This window comes from Canis lupus, chromosome 18, assembly GCF_048164855.1.
Source record: "Canis lupus baileyi chromosome 18, mCanLup2.hap1, whole genome shotgun sequence".
NCBI classification, from domain to species: domain Eukaryota; kingdom Metazoa; phylum Chordata; class Mammalia; order Carnivora; family Canidae; genus Canis; species Canis lupus.
The window spans coordinates 22,704,563-22,724,401 of NC_132855.1; the positions used below are offsets into that span (position 1 = coordinate 22,704,563).

At 41.3% G+C, this 19,839-nt stretch overlaps 1 protein-coding gene across 10 annotated transcripts in view; it reads left to right on the forward strand.

Moving 5' to 3' along the window:
• Positions 1–19,839, forward strand: part of OSBPL3 (oxysterol binding protein like 3) — a 177,785-nt gene that overhangs the window by 135,989 nt on the left and 21,957 nt on the right. For all 10 annotated transcript variants that reach the window (XR_012010850.1, XM_072783731.1, XM_072783734.1 and 7 more), the window contains 4 exons: positions 1,942–2,076; positions 2,992–3,085; positions 7,445–7,695; positions 10,473–10,610. Coding sequence is in view for 9 of the 10 variants with exons in the window: in XM_072783731.1 (XP_072639832.1) it covers positions 1,942–2,076; positions 2,992–3,085; positions 7,445–7,695; positions 10,473–10,610 (618 nt within the window). In the remaining variant the exon portion in view is untranslated. The remainder of the gene's footprint in view (positions 1–1,941; positions 2,077–2,991; positions 3,086–7,444; positions 7,696–10,472; positions 10,611–19,839) is intronic.

Consider the following 19,839-nt stretch of genomic DNA (forward strand, 5'->3'; position numbering starts at 1 on the left):
TTTCTGTTTATCTTTTTTCAATGTAAGAAATAGATAAAACAACCATTCAGGCCTTCTAAACTTGTGGGGAAATCATTGAACTGAACTAACCAGGTTGATATTTAAGAAGTGTGGTCCTGTGTGTGTAAGTAAGGTAGTACGCTGGGGCTCGGGGTGCTGCAGTCCATTGAGTTTTCAGTGGGTATTAATAGGAAGTTTCTGGAGCAGTGGAACAGGAGGGGCTAGGGCTAGGTGTATAATTTTTATTGTTGATCAGCCAATCCTTCTGATCCACCAGTCTAGGAGGAGAAAGAGAGCAGGAGTGACTAATGATGAATTTGTGAATAAAGCAAGTAAGTAAATCATGAGAGTGTTGTGCGGCAGTAGCACACCAAAGACACGGGAAGATTCTGTTTCAGTGGGTGTTGAAGGGGCTCAGTTACTCACTAAGGTGACTCCTCCTTTGAGGAGACAGGCCTTTTCCTTAAAGGTGACAGCTATGGTAATTGTTTGTAGATCCTAAAGTGGTCTCTTGATCAGGGCAGAGAAGATGCATGCTTTTCACAATGCTGTATGGGTATTAAAATGGCTAAGAACTTTGAGAGACCAGGTATCTTATTTAGGGAGAATCAAAGAGGAAGTTCCCGAAGGAAACATTTCCCAAAGGGGCCACTTTGAAAATCTGCTGTGGTCCTCCTGTTATCACATTCCCTTCTTGAATATAATTTGTTTAGGAGACCAAAGAGTATATACTGAACTCATAAAAAAAACTCTGCAAAAGACATAATCTGCCTTAACTCCTGTTCCTCAAATTATTCTGGGACTCATTTTTCAGACACAACAATGATGTGGAAGCAGTTCCTTTATCAGCCCTGAGAAATGTGAGCTGTAGGGAAGTTCAGAGCATGAATCTACTCCTCTGATTTGAAGGGATTGAGTCATCTTGTCCTGAATCTGTTCCCATTCCACAAGGTCCAGTCAGGCGTCACCTCTTCTCTGAAGCCCTCCCTAAACCAAAGCCCTAAATAGAATCAATCTCACCTTCCTCTTCCCTTCTGTATACTTTCTCTTCCACAGCCTCAATCTCCTGTGTTGGGTGCATTCTCTGTGCCACTCATTCAGGCCAGAAACCTTGTCTCATTCATCCTGGTATCACCCCCAAGGCCAGCACAGAGCGGTTGTTCAATTTGTTGAGTTGTACTGAATTTGCACAAAGCACATGCCCACACAAAATATTCAGGTCCTTCCTAGGGTGGGAGTTTAGACCCAGCGAAGTAGGGAAGGGAGGGCTGTGCAAGATGAGAAAATCATGATATGCCATTGTGTTGTTTATAAAGGGAGGTTTCTAAAGGGGATTGAGAGTTTCCTTCGCTCTTAGAGTCATTGTGGTTGGAGAGAGCCGGACAAAGAGAATTCCTTTCAGTCATCCATGAATAATGAATGATCTGCCACCAGGGGCACTTCTAGACCAAAACACGCTATGGATTTGTCAAGGGATGCATCCAGAGCAGTATGTAGGCCTCTGGGAGAGCGTGGGGGCAGAAGAAAGCAGGGTTGCTCTGAATCAGCCACACTAGGACATTCCCTGATTCAGAAGAAATTTTAGGATGAAAAGAAACATCCTGCAGTGGTAGAGAATAAGAGGATATGATTCAGAGAGTGTGGGAATTTCCCCCTCTTCAATGGAACGAAGACTGGCCTGGAGAGTCTCTTTTTGCTTTGAGATGTGTCGCATGAGCCTGAGCCGCGACAGTGAGGCACCCATTTGGAGGAGACCTTTGTTTTTCATTTTGTTTTGTGCAAGGCTCGCTGCTTCTCCACTTGGGAGCTGACCTCTGCTTTGAGCTGCTTGTTTGCATGCACCTGTGACCTTATGTATTGTGCAGTGAAATCAGTTGTTTATTTTACTTCTCTGGAGACTGTTTCTAATTATATGCAACTTTGTGTTTGTGTTTCAAATAGGAAAACTTGAGAGATGACAACCGAGCTCTGGTCCATCAGCTTTCCAACGAGAGCAGACTCTCCATCACTGATTCCCTTTCAGAGTTTTTTGATGCACAGGAAGTTCTATTATCTCCAAGCTCATCAGAAAATGAGGTTTGAGCACTGTTTTCAGTTCGATGCCTCAAAATCTCTTCTGTGGCTTTACCAGTAAATACCCATCTTCAGAAATGCTAAACTCAATGGCCTCTTTCTGCCGTTCCAGTCTGAGGATCTTCTTCTCACCCCTACCCCCCAAAACACAAAAGATACAAGACCTTAGGGAAAAGGTTGGAAAAGTAGAAGGTGTTGGGTACTTCCTCATTTCTGTTACTTGATTTATTTTACCTCTTTTCAATTATTTGTCATAATTTTAACTACTAGCTAATTTGGTGATTGATGTAATATTTCTATCACAGAGCCAGAAATTAGCATCTTGGGTTTTTTTAATCATTGAATTTGACCAATACCAATTTATAACATGCAATTATTATATTATTATAATAATTGCAATATGGGTGTTATAATAATTAGTATAAAATAATACTGTTTTATATTGATGCATTAAAATCATAGTTTCCTGAATAAGCAAACACCATAGTTGGCATTACTTTGTGAAAATGCAGATCGATAATTTTATCTCATAAGTATAGAAGTACTAATCTTATTTAATTTCCATAGAAGATTCTTTTCTTTCACAAGTGGTTAAAAGACAAATTATAACTCATTCTATGTGAACAGTAACAAATTCTGAAAACACAGTCTGAATAAGAATTTCTGTAATAACTGCAGCCCTGAGTTTACTTATGTTTTCTTTGGGATAACTGGCCAAGAAAGTATAGAAATGTTAATAACAGGTGTTTATTATGAACACCTCCGATGCAGACTGGTGTATAGGCCTCTATGAAAACAACCCAAAATTATTTCTGTAGGTTTTTAATGGTGGGATTCAAGATGTTTGATTTGGAATAAAGTTTTGACAAAATCTGGTTTGTTTACTTTTAACACTAATGTATTTTTCTTTTCCCACAGATTTCTGAAGATGACTCCTATGTCAGTGACATAAGTGATAATCTTTCCTTAGATAATCTCAGTAATGATTTAGATAATGAGAGACAGACCTTGGGTAAGATATAAATTATTTGATATCTGAAACCTTGCCTCTTCACAGAATACTAGCAAGCAGATATAGTGCCTGCTATAGGCATTGAACTGTAACACATGCTGTAAAAGAAAATTAAGACATGCTCCCTACCCTTGATGTTTATATAATCGAGGTAGGGAGATAGCACTCACGTGTGCTAAAAATGTATTCATTCAAATATACTTGTCTGCTCATGAAAACTTCTATTTTATAAAGTGAATGTATACCAATTATCACATAAATATCAAAAATTAGTACAACAGGTACTTCTGATATGGTCAAGAATTCTCTCTGCAAACATATTATAATACAGCTTTTTGCCTTTAGATACCTAGTGGTTTTCATGATTTAGGAATTCAGTGGAAATCATGTAGTTAAAAGGTCTGGTCTAAGTGGTAATTTAGCCTCAGATTCTTCAAGATAACACATTTAAAAGTACCCTCCCGCCACCCCCCAGAAGTAACAAACTGCTACCTCCTAGAAGGGAGGATGGGGCTGTCAAGCTATCCTAAGATGTTCCTTTATTACTGATTGATCCCAAGAGCAAAATGCCCAAGAAATGTTAGTTTGAGCCGTGGGGTACCTGGAGTGTCTCCCCAGACACCTCTGATTTAGGAGTTTAATAGGCAGACTAAAGTCTCTTTAGAAGGTGCCTGCCGGGCAGCCCCGGTGGTCCAGTGGTTTGGCGCTGCCTTTGGCCCGGGGCATGATCCTGGAGACCCGGGATCGAGACCCACGTCAGGCTCCCTGCATGGAGCCTGCTTCTCTCCCTCTACCTGTGTCTCTGCCTCTCTCTCTCTCTCTCTCTCTGTCTCTCATGAATAAATAAATAAAAATCTTAAAAAAAAAAAAAAAGAAGAAGAAGGTTCCTGCCCTTAAGAAGAATTGGCCCACTGGACAGTTCTTGGCATGGATCCTGTAACATCAAATATTCCCGTCTTTGTACTCAGTACATCTTGGGGGTTGTCTGTGCCATGTATTGGATACCAGAGCACCACCTATTTTCATATCTACCCAGAGAATAGGGAACATGTCATTGCTTTTTCTATTTTAGTGCTTCCCAGGTTAGTAAGTATATGTGAAATATGATAATGATGAGTCGTTATCTGAATGCCAAAGGGCCTACTCTCCGGGGACCACAGAAAAGGCAGGTAATTTTACTTCTTTGGAAGAAACATCCTTTCATCATCAGACCTGCTAGAAGTCTGATGCTCATTACATTCTATCTTGCTTGAAATGTTTCTGGAGAGATGAACCCTTTGGTGGAAAGTCAGAACCAGTGGTTCAAAGGAGAAACCCAACACTATAGGAGCTACTTGTTTTTCTAGAAAAACAAGGAAGTGAACTGAAAGAGAAATGAAGAAACATCACATCCCCTTGACAGACAGCACACCCACTGAAATGGCACTCCCACCATGGATGAGGAAGACAGACAAATGCTGCAGTCCTCATTCTCTTTGAGGCCTTAAGGAAGGGGTTAAGGGGAGTGCAGGGATAGAGGGTTCAGAGGTCAGAGGTGGAAACAAGACTTGCCCCAGAACCTAAGACCACAGCTGTGTTGAGTTGGCATCAGCCAGGAAAAGCAGAGAAGCTAAGGCTGGTTCTATCTTACTCCACATTCATTTTGCTGAAGTACTGACTAACACATTGCCTTGGCTTGAACAAACACTAGACCAAATTCATCTTTCTTCTTCAGCAGTATTTAGAGGTAAAAAATAGGTGTCCTCCAGTTTAACTGTCTCTGTTGAAGATTATATTTCTAAACATTAGGACACCACTGAGAAGACTAGAGGTAAAAATAATAGCCTTTGCATCATATGACACAGTTTTGCCTATGAAAGGAAATAGGGATTGAATCAAGTTCTTGATGATTTATGATATGAGAATTTCTCTGGGCCCATAGTAAATGCTAGATACTTAGAATGCTTCCTGTTGATTTCTTCCTCCCCAAATCAGGAGGCAAATATTAGGATCTGTCACTGTGATGGGTGCTGTGGGAGGTTCAGGACTTAAGAATGTAAGTTCATGACCAGATTGCCTCCGTTAACCTCAGCTCTGCCATTCGCTGGTAATGTGTTCTAGGACAAGTTACTTAAGAGGTAATATATGTAAAGTATATGTAAAAATACCTGAGGTAATATATGTAAAATGCTTGAAGACCTGCTGCTCCAGAGTAAAAACTAGATAGATACTGGTCATTCATTGATAGTAATCATCATATAGTGTTTCAAAATCTAGATTTGTGCAATCAGAGAAAATATTTTGAGATTACATGGAAAACTGTTTTTAAAAACTACTTTCATTTGCAGCTATTGGGCAAATCAGATTTTTGCTCGTGTCAAGCAATTAAAATAAATTCAACAACAAATTGGATGCTTAGGTTAATGTGACACTGCAAAGCGTGAGCCCATTTTCATACTTTTCTGTTTATCAAAGAAGCCTCTTTATTCAGAGCAATTGGCTTTACAATGAGTAAATGTTAAATATTTACTTTTAATAGATAAATATATACAAATAAAATGCTCTTTCCTCATATGTTGGTGAGATTTCATTTGCATAGGCTCAGTTGGGATGGGAAAAGACTATCAGAGCCTGAGCCAATGGAAGTGTCACAAAGGAAAAGACTGACAAATGTAAATACCTAGGGATCCCTGGGTGGCGCAGCGGTTTGGCGCCTGCCTTTGGCCCAGGGCACGATCCTGGAGACCCGGGATCGAATCCCACATCGGGCTCCCGGTGCATGGAGCCTGCTTCTCCCTCTGCCTGTGTCTCTGCCTCTCTCTCTCTCTGTGACTATCATGAATAAATAAATAAAATCTTTAAAAAAAAAATGTAAATACCTAAGATATAAATGTTTTATTCATCAACTAACCACATGTACCAAATTTAAAGATAAATGTCAAATAGGGATTTGATTGTAAAAGAAATATAAAAATAAAAATATATATCTTAATATATAAATAGGAAAGCAGATAATTCAGTAAAGAAGTGTTCATGAGACATTCCAGATCACACTAAGAATTTTTTTTAATGTAAGTTAAAACAAAGAAATCACACCATCCACCCAACAATTGGCCAGAAATCGAAAATGAATGATGATAAGCCCATAAAGTTCTTAGGAGATTGACACATATATGCTGATGATAAATAGGAAATTGATATAGCTTTTTTTGAGGAGCCGTCTGATCATATGAATCAAATGTCTAAAAGTGATTCTAGTTTTTGACACAGTAATTTCATGTCTATGTATCTTAAGCAAACGCTCAGAGATACAATCAAATTTTAAGAATATAAATATTCACTACCTTTTCTTTTTTGCATCATAGCAAAACATTGAAACAAATCTATGATTTGTTTATCATTATCATTTGGGAATGATTTAGTAGATTGTGGCAAATCCATAGCATGGAATTTTTTTCCAGTCATTATAAATGATGCTTTAGAAGAATATTGAATAGCATGGAAAAATAGCTAAGGGAATGAGCAGAACATAAAACTAGATGTGCTATATGAGTTCTGTGGATGGAGAAAATACTCCAAGATATAAATAGCTCCTATTTGTGGGTAGTGGAATAATGGAAGACTTTAATTTCTCTTACCATTTTTCTGTAATAAACATAATTGTTTTCTTTATCAGAATTTGAAGTGATTTTTTTTTTAAGATTTTATTTATTTATTCATGAGAGACACAGAGAGAGGCAGAGACATAGGGGGAGAAGCAGGCTTCCTGTGGAGAGCCTGATGCAGGACTCGATCCTGGAACCCCACCATCACAACTTGAGCCAAAGGCAGACGCTCAACCATTGAGCCACCCAGGTGCCCCTTGAAGTGATTTTTAAAAACAGCTGAAAAGTTTTTATTCAGAGTCTGTAGGGCTTTTTAAAAATCTAAAGAGTTGAGGGTACCTGAGTGGCTCAGTCAATTAAGGGTCTGACTCTTGATTTCAGCTCAGGTGTTTGTCTCCAGGTCAGAAGTTGAAACCCCACATTAAAAAGATTAAAAATTAAATAAAAATTTATAAAGCATTTAAAGACATAAACAGTAACCTGCTATGAACATACGAGTCCAGCTTCCAGTTTATTTAAGCTATGCGGCACTAGCTTCTGACTCAGACCTTGAAGACCTCCCTGGGAAGAGAGTCCATGAGTCCTAGGGCATGCAATTTGACTTCAGTTAGCTGCACAGAATTTTTATTTTCTGACTTGCGGTCCCATTCTCAGCAACTGAGATTAACAGTAGAATTGAGCACTTGCTGGGTAAGGTTTTATTTCTGAATTTTTAAAAATGATACAATAAAATAAAAAGTCTTACAGAAATCAACGAGGCTTCTTTCCCTTTTAGGGCCTGTGCTTGAAAGTGGTGGAGAAGCCAAGTCCAGAAGAAGAACTTGCTTGCCGGCTCCGTGCCCCAACGCAAGTAACATCAGTTTGTGGAACATCCTGAGGAATAACATCGGGAAGGATCTGTCTAAGGTGGCAATGCCAGTGGAGCTGAATGAACCCCTGAACACACTGCAGCGGCTCTGCGAGGAGCTGGAGTACAGTGAGCTTCTGGACAAGGCCGCACAAATCCCCAGTGCCTTGGAAAGGATGGTGAGGAACCCCCTGCCCAGCTGTGGGTCCAGCTCAGCTGTGGGTCCAGCCTCTGCTCCTGAGCCACCAGGCAGAGCCAAGATATGCAGGGCCTGAGCTCTGGGCTCCTCTGATTTTCCTTCGGATTATTCTTTAGATAGGTTCATTTCTCACCAGGGTCTAGATCCCCTATGCCTGGCTGTTTTCAGGCATGTGTCAGGATTTGCCATTTGGGGGAGCTTCTCTGTGACGGTTGGTGCCTCTGGGTAGTTCTGCTTTGTGGTTTTACACTTCCTTTTTCTCCAGAACCTTCCAAGTGATTGTTCTGATAGGTCCGACTGGAAAACATGTCTTGCGGGCTGTCGGCACGTTTATTTTTTTTTATGATCCCGGGTGGACAGACTTTAATTTCTCAAGTTGTTTTTCTTGTCAAGGGTGAATTTCCCTTGAGAATGTTTTTGTTTCTTTTTGGAATTGTCCTACGAGCGACGAGGTTTTCGAAAATAACATTCCTAGTCAAGGGGTTTACAGAAGAAAGATAATTGTTCCACCCTGACTCTTATTCTATAGAGTAAGTTAAAAAAAAAAAAAAAAAAAAAAAGGGCAGCTCATCTTAGAAAAAATTCACCTTCTGTCCTCTACTCAGTATTACTTCCAATCAAGTGATGGGTCATCCCATGAAGGGGCCTCCAGGTGTTTCTCATCCTTGTCTTGGGGTGGGGGGAGATAAGGGACCAAGGTGGTCAGATGATAGCCAAATCAGCCCTTTTGGTGACTAGTTAACTTTGTTCTTTGAAACTGAGTGTTCCTTCCTCTTTTTATTCCCTCATATATTACCTGCCCCACAGTCAGGTCATTGCTTGAATGGGAGGCTGGCACTTCATTGTCTCCCCGACAAATGCGGTCTCTGTCTTGGGCATTTACTGGTGGGCTAAACTGGCGTCGGCACATCCCTGGGCTTCATGGACCTGACCTTAAATCATCCCTTCACTGATGGAAGACAGCATTCTTTTTTAAATTCTGAGCATTCCATAGGTTTGACCCTTATTAAAACTTCATTACTTCAGTGGTTTGAAGATGAAGGGGAAATCCAGCGGTGGATGAGAGCATCCCACCGTCCTTCCTTCCAAGGTCTCTGGGGACTTCTCCATCAAAGAGGCTTTCTTGATACTAATGGTAATAAGAGTAGGAGAGAAAAAACAAGCTGTGTGTGTTTTTTTAATCTTCTTTGCTACTCTTTCCTAGATAATTTCTGCCAAACAAAGGGAGGCAAATAGCTTCTAAAATGAGTGTTAAAAGTCAACATTTGTGGTCGGCTCTTTTCTTTAAAAAAAAGATAGACTTTGAAGATGAAAATATTCATCTCAGTGTTTCATTCTTGTGGCAATTTAGAGACCCTTAGGATGTCAGCTGAATGATTGGTGTACTTGACCTTGAGAAGGAATTTGAGGGAAGGCTTTACATTCCAGTACAGTGCACTTGGAAGGGCAAGTAGAGGAAAGCATTGTGTAGGAACCGCATCCGTGGGGGTGTTCACTGCCCTGTAGGTCAGCTTCTGCCCCTGCATAGGTTCTCTTGTTGCCAGCCTAAGAGGAGGATGCTTCATCGTGTCGGCTCCCTCCCTCCCTTCTCCCTGCAGCATGATGAATGATACCAGGTTCTATTACAAATTTTGTTATATTTTAAATTGTGAGGTTGATTCAGGGTTGATTCAAAATTCCATATAGACAATGTGAGCTTATTGTTTAACAGGTAACAAGCATATGGGGAAACAAAGAGAGGAACAGATCCCCAGATTTCCAGAACAAAGAGAATTGAGCATACCGAATTGGTTTTTATGAACTACCCTTAGATGCTCTATAGCATTCTGTGGTGTGAGTGAGTGGTAAACTGGGTTCTAGTTGCAAAAGGCTTAAGACAAGTTATATGACTAGTGAACATTATGAAAGGCACTCAGCCCCCCCGCCCCCCCCTTCCCCCTGCCAGGATAAGAAACCTCATGAAATGTGTTGGGAAGGGGAGACCTTGAGATTGTTACTCACTTAGAAAGAGAAAGTTGCCATCACAACCTAGGTTCAACGATCTGTACCCCACCCACCCCCAAAAAAGATAAGAAAAATAATAGGTCTCTTTGGTGTCCTGAAAGGAGAACTGATTAAAAAAAAATTCCCGAGAGCTTCACAGTGAATGCTTATTTCATGTTTACCTATAATCTATCCTTTTCCTTTTGATTTTTCATTTTTCCTCCCAGAAAAGCTAGACTCTTTGAAAGGCACTGTGCGCGGTCCTGTGGCCCGTTACAGGAAACTCAGGAAATTGCTATCACAGATTTTCTTTTGTCAGAGTGGTTTCTACAGTATCAAATTAGGAATGGTTCCTTTTCCTGAATTTTGAGGGAAGTTTGGATTTTTTTTACATTCTTCTTCTTTCTCCTTTCTGAAAATCAGGCTTCTCAGATATTATCAGGGTTAAAGGCCCTGAACCTAGCCTAACAGCTCAAAAACAGGGTGGTTCACTTGATAAATACCATCCTTTGGAAAGCCTCTACCAGCTGGAATCAGGACAGATGGACAGTTTGCTAATGTTTGGTTCATTGGCCTCTGGGCCAAAATGAACATTATTTAAACCTGCAACTCTAAACCAAAGTTGGTTTGGTTGTCTTTAAACCAGAGACAAATTGTTGGATTTCCAAAATAACCCATAAAGAGAGAAATAAGGGTTTTATTTTGTTCATGTCTTTGTAAAAAAAAATTCTTGATGACAGAGAAATAATAGAGTTCTATCCTCCTTCTCCTTAGGTGTATGTGGCAGCCTTTGCTGTATCGGCGTATGCATCCAGCTACTTCCGAGCCGGGAGCAAGCCCTTTAATCCTGTTCTTGGAGAAACCTATGAGTGTATCCGTGAGGACAAAGGCTTCCGTTTTTTTTCCGAACAGGTGGATATATATACCCTTTCTGTTTGTTGTATACACCCTGTTTGCCCACTTGCACTGGAGGAGTTGCTTACGCCTTCCATTACATGTGCTTTTGAAATATTTATTGTCCACCTTTCACTGGCTTTAAAGCAACTGAGATAATTACAGTGCTTTTACACATAAAGAGAAGGAATGATTTCCCCTCTACTGAAACCAAACCACCCCCTTAGCACAAAGGTACTAGCAATGCTGAGCACTCCTTTGACTATGTCCATCAACAGAGCCCTTTGTGTCAAGTCATAGTGAGACAAATCTTCAAAGTATGAAGAAGCATTTGCCCAACTGATTTAAAGGTTTAAAGCGTATACCCTTACTCATTGACATTGTCCTTCTAGAGTATGAATGCCCCATCAAAATGCTGCACCAAATAAAGGCATTGTTCTTAATTTTATTTAAGAGGAATCATTCATTCATGTACATATTCAATCAATAAATATATGTTTAAAGATTTTATTTATTTATTTGGCAGAAAGAGAGTAAACACAAGCAGGCAGAAAGGGAGAAGCAGGCAGAGGGAGAGAGTAAAGCAGGCTCCCTGCTCAGCCGGGAGCCCTATGTGGGGCCCAATCCCAGGACCCTGAGTTCATGTCTGGAGCCAAAGGCAGATGCTTAACCGACTGAATCACCCAGGCACCCTCAATAAATATTTCTTGAGCATGTAACTCATACACAGCCTTGTTGTAGATGTGGGAAGACTGTAGTGGGATGGGGGCTGGGGGCAGATAATACCTGTCTTCATTTGATGGATGGACGTACTTTGTACTTATGGAGCCTGCATTCCTTGAAGTTCCATGAGACTTTTGCACCTAAGCATTAGCACATAATAATATTTGGGAAGAAAGAGCAGGGTCTCTGGAGCCAGCCTAGGTTCAGATCTCAGCTCTACATCTCACTAGGTTTGTAACCCAGGGCAAGTTACTTAACCTTTCTGTGCCTCAGTTTCCTCTTTAAAGTGGAAATAATAACAGTGGGACAGACCTCAGATGGCTTTGTGATGATTAAGTGAGATACTCTCTGGGCGTCTGGGTGGTTCAGTTGGTTATGACCCAGGTTATGATCCCCGGGTCCTGGGATTGAGCTCCACCTCAGGCTTCCTGCTCAGCAGGGAGCCTGCTTCTCCCTCTCCCTCTGCCTGCTGCTCCACGTACTTGTGCTCTCTCTTTGTCAAATAAATAAATAAAATCTTGTAAAAAATTTTTAAAAATAAGTGATACTCTCTACCATGCACTCGGAATGGTGTCTGGTACATAAAGTGTTACATGAGTGGTTGCTGTCATTATTGCTGCATGACACCATAGTTTGTAATAGTGGAATATTGGGAACATCCCAAATATCTGTCAGTAAGCAATTGTTTAGCTAAAATAGGATGCACTGATACTGAAAATAAAAAATAATCCTTTCACCCCTAGTTGAAACAATGACTCAACACATCCACCCTCCTCGTATCCCTAAATGTCAGCCTGGGAATATTAAACACCATTGCTTTGATACACCTCTCTCCTAGTTCTTAGGAAACTAAGGGAAAATGGGTGGGTTGCTAGCATATTATTTTCCTTCCTGTTATCTTGCTGCCTCCTTGATCAATGGCTTTGCATTTGGGGGATAGGAAAGGAAAGGTGGTGAGAGACTTAGGAGGATGGTGCTGGTCTTGACTGTCAATTACTAGCAGTGTTCTCTGAAACTCAAAGGAAAATGAATATACGATAATCCCAAAGCACATTTTTAGTAGATTTTCAGTTAGAAGCTAAAACAAATTAAATACTGATATTGGGGAAGTGAGAGTTAAATCAGTAGTTAAAAGGAAAAGATAATTTGATTCAAACTCAACTGGGTTATTTAAATACTAAAGTTAAAATGGAAAGAGAATAAATGAAAATATAATTGGGTTACCATGGCATTATATGCACTCATGTGAAAAAATAAAGGCCCAAAATAGCCCAGACTACAGCAGACAATCAGGGCAGGATGAATGGTGTAAGAAAAGAGTAGTAACATGAGCTTGCGTAAAGCTGTGCTTCCATCCCATGAGCCCCTGACAGGGCAGGGCCAAATTCAGGATCTGCTTGCCTACCTCTGATGGTGACATGGAGAGAGAAAGCAGAGCTCGTGGGCACGTGTGCACAAAGACAGAAAGAGCATTACATAACTCAGTCTTTGGTTCCATGCAATGGATCCCGAGGAAATAAGCAAGAAAGGGATCCTGGCCATTGTTCGTAGTCTCGGGTGTGCTGGGTGTAATGTTGACCTGCTTTCACACCCTGACCCCACCACTTCCTCTGTGTGTGGCCTTGTATAAGCTATGTAAACTTTCTGAGCCTCAATAATGTCTTTATCTATAAAATAGGAATGATAATGCTTAACACATAGGTTGCAGTAAGGCTCAAGTGAAATACTACCCTGAGATAAAGAATACTTATACCGAAGACAGTAAATGCTCAGTACATGGTTATTGCTCTCATCTTTAGGGGCAGCTTTAAAAACTGCTTTTTATGCAGTGTTAAGAATAGCAAATAAGATAGATCTCTTCTACTAATTCAAGTGCTTTGAAGGGGGCATTCTGTCCCTGGTGAGTGTCTGACGGAAAGCCAGCTGTGTAGTGCACCACCAGTCCTGATCGTGATGGAGCCACTTCATCTGTCTGGAACTTAGCCTTATGGCCTCAGAGAGTTGGTTTTTTTACAACACCCAAGAATGGATGAGTCTCTCAAGGACGGAGTCACCCCAGCTAAGCCTTTAAGAAATTGATGTACAACCTAGAATGCTATTCTGTGACATTTATTTATTTATTTATTTATTTATTTATTTATTTATTTATTTCTGTGAATTTTAAATTCTAAAAAATAGACCTACCATGGGGCCCAGAAGGCCTTGGTCACATGGCCAGGCATACTTTCTCCATGAACAGATTACTTGGGAAACCAGAATTTAATCACCAGGTACATGTACAATGAGAAGGACAAGTGGCTATTGAATTTGAGGCGCTCGGCTGCCTACCGCCCCCAGAGTGGAAGGCGTTTGGGACCCTCCTGGGCCCCAGGAGACACGTCAGCTCAGCCTCCTGCACTGCCTTTCTCACCCTTGTTTACGCTGACCTCTGACTCTTTGTGCATGAAGAGCTTCTAATTTAACACAATGAAAGAGAGTGCCAGACTATTTATTGTGTTTCATGCTGGGACCTGCCAGTATGGCTCTTTCTGCTTCTGGCCCGGGAGACATTCTACCTTGATGGAGACCCTACCAGCATGCATTATGTGTAGGTGATATGCTGCAGCTTTCGGAGTTTGGGGCTTGCTTTGCTTTCTTGTGTACCTCTCTACCTACTGAATGATTAATGTAATAAACAGGTAGGACTCCCAAATTAGTATTTTTGGGTGGAGTTTTATTCAAACAACGATGTTGATGGAACTCATATATCCCAGTGAAAGGACCTGGAAGGAAACAAGGGTCTCTGTGGAATTTTCTAGATTTGAAAAGCGACATCTATTCATTTTCTCCGAGCCTTTAGCTCAGAGATGTAGTTGTCTTGGGGTTTGGCTGGGAATGTGGGTGTTTGAAGTAGTCAGTGGCCAAAGAAATTGAAGTAATTGCTTCTTCACAGAGTTTGGTTACATCACAGCTTGTTCCTCTGTATTGTCTCTCACCTTTTCAAAGACCCCAAAATGCAGATCTAAATGATTCATGTGGTCAGAAACCAGAGAAAGCATTTGCTCCTCAAATTTTTCCCACAATAATGAACCGTTAGGTTTGCAGAATGCTTTATGCTTTTCAAACGTACAGGATCTATTTGATCTTCAAAATACCTGCTGTGTGGCAGGTGAAGCGAGGATCAGTTAGAGGCAGGGAAGCAGGCCTGGAGCGTCAGCCTCTCCCAGTGCCCCATGCAGCTGACTCCCTCTGTTTCACCCCAGTGGCCTCCCTTCCTCTCCTTTCTTGGGGTCTCTCGTAGGTATAGTTACTGGGCTCAGAGCTGCCAGGTCATAGGCTGCTGAAGGGAAAAAGTGTTCTGAATGCCGATCAGACTTTGGGACTTTGTCTGCCATTGTCCCTTAGACCTTTCATCCTCCAAACTCAGCTGGGACTTTGTTCCCAGCTCCCGTTGTGGTCTGGGGAGTGGCCTTTGTGAATGCACAACGTTCAGGAGTAAATCATAACCATCCCTGGCCTCTCTTCTACCCTCTGGCGGTTCCACCTTCTCAGGGGAGCAGTTCAATTTGTGCCAAGAAATGTGATGCAGCCTTGGCTGTCTGAACAAGCTCAGAAAAAGGGGGAATTCAGAAAGGACTTCCTTTTTCTCCTCAGGGACTGAGTCTCCTGCTGACAAGTTCTTCCTTACTTGGTTTCTGCTGCCTGGCAGGCTGCTAACGAATGGGTTTTGAGCCTCACTGGAGACTGGGTGGTTTCAGAAAGCTGCTTCTCTTTTTATACCTTTGGGAAAGGTTTGGGATCTAAAGGATCCACAGTTAAGCTATTACCTAAACGTGGCTCTTCCTGATGATCTGGAACTTCGGTTGTCAGATCCCTGTTGGAGTCATTTTAACCATGCATTCCCCTCGGGCCCCGCTCCCCCCAGCCATGCACTTTGAGAATTTGTGCTGGGAAAGCTAAATGGAGTTATTGGAAGTAACTAAACTATCAAAGTTTCAAATGAAGTCTTTTTTTTCCTTTGCTCTCTGGCCTCAGCTCTCCTTGCTTTTCTGTTACTCATCACGAGAACTCTGAACATACATTCTTGGACAGACTTATAAATACCATACCTATCACTTCTCTCCCTGCACGCTGGCTCATGATAAAATAGCTCTTTTATCTGCTAGTAGGCAGAGTTAGTCACTACTGATTACAGTGGCATCTTATTTAAAGACGTTATCAGAAGGGAAATTCAGGCTGTTCAAATAAAACTAGCAACAGATCAAATACAAGGCAGCTAAACCAGTGCTCTCCACTTCTAGGTCAAGTCATCACATAAAGTGTTTTTGTTTCTGGTTTGGGCAAGAAGCCATTGTTTGTCAAACAAACTGGTTAACTCTGAACGTGGGGGAAGAGAATATAGTTGGCAACGGCATTCTCCCAAAAAATCAGGCCAGCATCTGTGGCATCATCCTTAATAGCTTTTTCTTAGAATTCATATCCTATTCATCAGTGAATCCTGGGGGCTTCCCCCCGAAGCATGCCTTACACAGCCACCTATTGTCCCTGCCTCCCTCACCGGTGCTGGTTTCCATAGCCAATTCTTCACCCAACAGCCAGAGCGATTGCTTCCAATAGGAGGAACACCTGCTCTAAACCCTCCAATGATCTCCCATGTCACTTGGAATAAAATCCAGAGTCCTGGCCATGGCCCCACAAAGCACCCCCCCCCCCCCACAAAGATGCTAGCCCCAGAAAGCATGCCTCTCCCACCCCTGCTCATTTAGCTTCAGCCACACTGGCCTCTTGCCTCCCTTAAAACATACGGAGCGTTTGCCAGCCCTGAGCAATGCCTGTGTCCTCTGCTGGGAATGCCTTCCTCCCGGTTTTCCACATGGCTAACTTCTTATTTCTCTTAGCCCCAGATGATTCCATTGTAGAGAGTCCTGCCCCTACCACCCTGTCTGGAATAGCACGCCCACTTACCACCCCCCCCCCATGCCCTGCATTCTTCTGCTTAACATCCGTTACTACTTATAAATTATGTCCTTATTTCTTTATTATCTATCTCTCCCACTCCTGCACTAAAATGTAAACCCCAAGAGGCTAAAGATTTTTGTTTCATTTGTTTCGCATTATATCACCAGTGATTAGGACAGTGCCTGACACATCAAAGGCAGTCAGTGAATGGGGAATGCCATGGGATTTCTCACCTGGTACCTGCATGATTTCTCACCTGGCATTTGTCTTCTTTTCTACAAGCTGCCCATCAAGTTCAGAGGCAAGTTAGGAACTAGGTAGACTGTATAGTTACATCTTTGGGCAGCTGCAGAAGTGATGTATTTAAGGGATATTTTTCTAAATCTCAAAAAGATATAGTCACAAAAATACTCAAATATTAAATATAGTCTTTCCCCATCTGCTTCCCCTATACCACTCACCTCTTTTATAAAGTACATTCAAAGCATAAATCAAAAATGATCAGGCCAGGGTGAAGAAAGTCTTGAGATATACAAATAAACCACAGGAATTCTCAATTAGTCGGGGAATTCACTGACTCTGGGCTTATAGAAACAAAGATACATATAAATGCCTGCACAATAAAAACCATATATACTAGGGATGCCTGGGTGGCTCAGAAGTTGAGCGTCTAGCTTTGGCTCAGGCCATGATCCTGGGGTCCTGAGATCAAATCCCGCATCAGGCTCCCTGCATGGAGCCTGCTTCTCCCTCTGCCTGTGTCTCTGCCTCTCTCAGGAATAAATAAATAAAATCTTTAAAAAGAAGAACCATATATACTAAATTCCTGAATGTTTGGGAATCTTTACAAATTGGAAATTGCTCTTATTTGGGATTGGAGAGGAAGAGATAGAGAGGGATGCTAAAAGCCTATGTCGATTGGATTTATCCAGTATACTGACAGTCAGTGTCTGCTTCAGGCTTGGGTCAGTTCAGACTCAAAATATGATACCTTTCTGGGTTACGTCTGGATTAATATGTAACAAGAATAAAAAGTCAACTAAGTCCCACACTAAGGTTAAAATGTGCTCATCATTCTCCACTCCTGTGGATTTTAGAAAGATGGCCATCAACAAAAATTAAATTATGAGCCTTGAATTACCCCCCTTTCAATGGGCCTTTGAGTTAGTCAAAGCCTTAGTATAATCTTTTTCCAGTTGGCCGACATCCACCGATGCTGGGATTTGAAGAGACACTGAGAATTAGATATTAGATTTGAGGCATTTGGAAGTCAGAAGTACCCTCCGACCTCATTTTACAATGAAATAAATGAGACTCAGAGAAATTGGAAGGTCAGACTCAAAAGATTCTTTGTCTAAATATCCATGAGATGGGATCTTAATGGTGTACGGAGGCATTGGGAGGACCAGAGCCCAGCTTTGAAAGCAGCCATAGAGAGGCAACCGGGACATAAAGAAAAAAAGCATTAGATCTGAAATCAGAGGACCTTAGCTTAAAGTGCCACCCCTTGTCACTCATTAACTGTGTAGCATTGGACAGGTTCTTTGTTTCCTAATTTATAAAATAAGGCTAGCGAAGGCACAAGGTCATTATGATAACTAAATGGGAATACTACTCATGAAAAATGGCTACAAGGTAGCCACTGCCCACTTCCTACACAGCATAGGATCCTATAACACTATACATGTCATCTTTGTGTTTGCAAAGCCCATGGTATTAGCCCTATTTTACAGATGAGGTAACTCAGGCTCGGAGGGCTTAAAAAGGCCCTTTGGCCAATAGATGATGTTGCTGAGTTAGGACCTACACGTCTGGGACTCTAGAAGGCTCCCTTACTCCCTGACCCTAGTACAGCACACGGCAGATGCTCCAGAAATATTACATGAGTAAATACCTGTTGTGAGAAAATGTATCGAAGAAAAATGATAAATCACTTTAATTTTCCTGGGAAGCTTTGTAAACTTCTTAAAAGCATCGTGTGCGAAATACATCACTCCCAAAGGCCCTCTTAAGCCAGAAAAAGATAAACAAAGTCACATTTATTTGAATAAATATCAATTATTATTATTATTATAATACTCTTATTCAAAAACCTTATTTTCATTCAGAAAGCAGCTTTTGAATCCATATAAAAGCATTCTGCTAAGCACGGATTCCTGTATCTGACACGAGAGCTTTAGAAGGTCAAAGTTGCAGTTTTATGGGACATATATATATTTTATGGTATGATAGGATTTCTTTTATAATTCATATGGATAATATGTCCCTATTTTATGGGATTTAAAATTATTACAGAGGAAGTTTATAGTTTGTATATACTGTATTTTGCTTTGATGTTTACATTTGGCACACCTATAAAATGGCCAAGCTCTTGATCAAAGCTGTGATCCCTACGTTTTTTACTACATTGTTTCTGTGAGAATAACTATGATCTACTTTTAATAGTCTACTTGAAAATATGCCTATGTTATGGGGAAAGGGGAACTTTCCATAGCTCCTCACCTGCTGCACTGTGGGGTAGGCAAGGGGCAAGGGAAGGAAAGGGAGAAATAGGGTATAGGTGTTTTCTTGCCTGAATCAGTTTTATATGATGCCAAGGTTTCAAAGTTAACTCCACTCTTTACATTGAGAGCTGGTGAGGGAGGGAGGAGGAACAAGGGATGCAGCATTTTGTAATATAAAGTGTCTCCAAGGAGTTCAATGGAAAAAAGGCAATGAAGGCCAGCAGAGAGTTGCATTTTAGGACTTAGGCTTTTAAATCGTGCTGGAAGTGAAAATTGCCCTGGGAAATCTCATAGACACGAAGAGAGGCTACGTTCTTAAGAGGCCTATGGGAATGAAAACCATCCAAGGGGTAGCAAATTTGCATCTCCCACCTCATATCAGATCTGCCATTTGTGTTCTTTGAGACCTGAAAGATGCATGGAACTATTGAAATCTTTGTCTCTACTTTTCTTTGAGTCAAGCTGGTACAGTTAAAATTCCACCAGTTAAATGTGCATGTGGCACGATTCTAGATTAGCCTGTCCTTGAATTCTCCACCTAAAGTGGCAGGCACATACAAGTGGTTTCCAGACTGTGTTCCTCATTACAGCTGAGGGTCCGGAGCAAGGTGAACGGTTGAAGATGTGTCACTTCCCCACTGAAAACCAATGATGTACACCCAAGATGCTGGGTTTTACCTTTGTTTCTTCCCTGTCGGTGTGTTTAGGAAGCATTACTGAATTGTTCTGGTTTTGGTCTCCTCCTGTGTAGTATGAAGGCGTTAGCTAGGCTAGCTGCTCTAAATGTAAGATACTTTTCCTAAGAGCCAGCTAAGTCAGAGATGTTTTGAAACACTGCTGGTAACATTACTCTGGTTTCACTGGTACTGAATTATAATCATGGTACGGACACCACTCACTTGCCTTGAGTTACTAAGATAATGAAGAAATCCAACTCGGGAACCATTTTCTCATTAGCTTCTTCATTAGTGAATAGAACAGAAGTAATGACCCCAGTGACAAAACACAGGGAAATGTGAGACCGTGTCCATTACAGGAATTCTCTTTCCTGGGACAAAATTACATATTTACTCAAGATATTT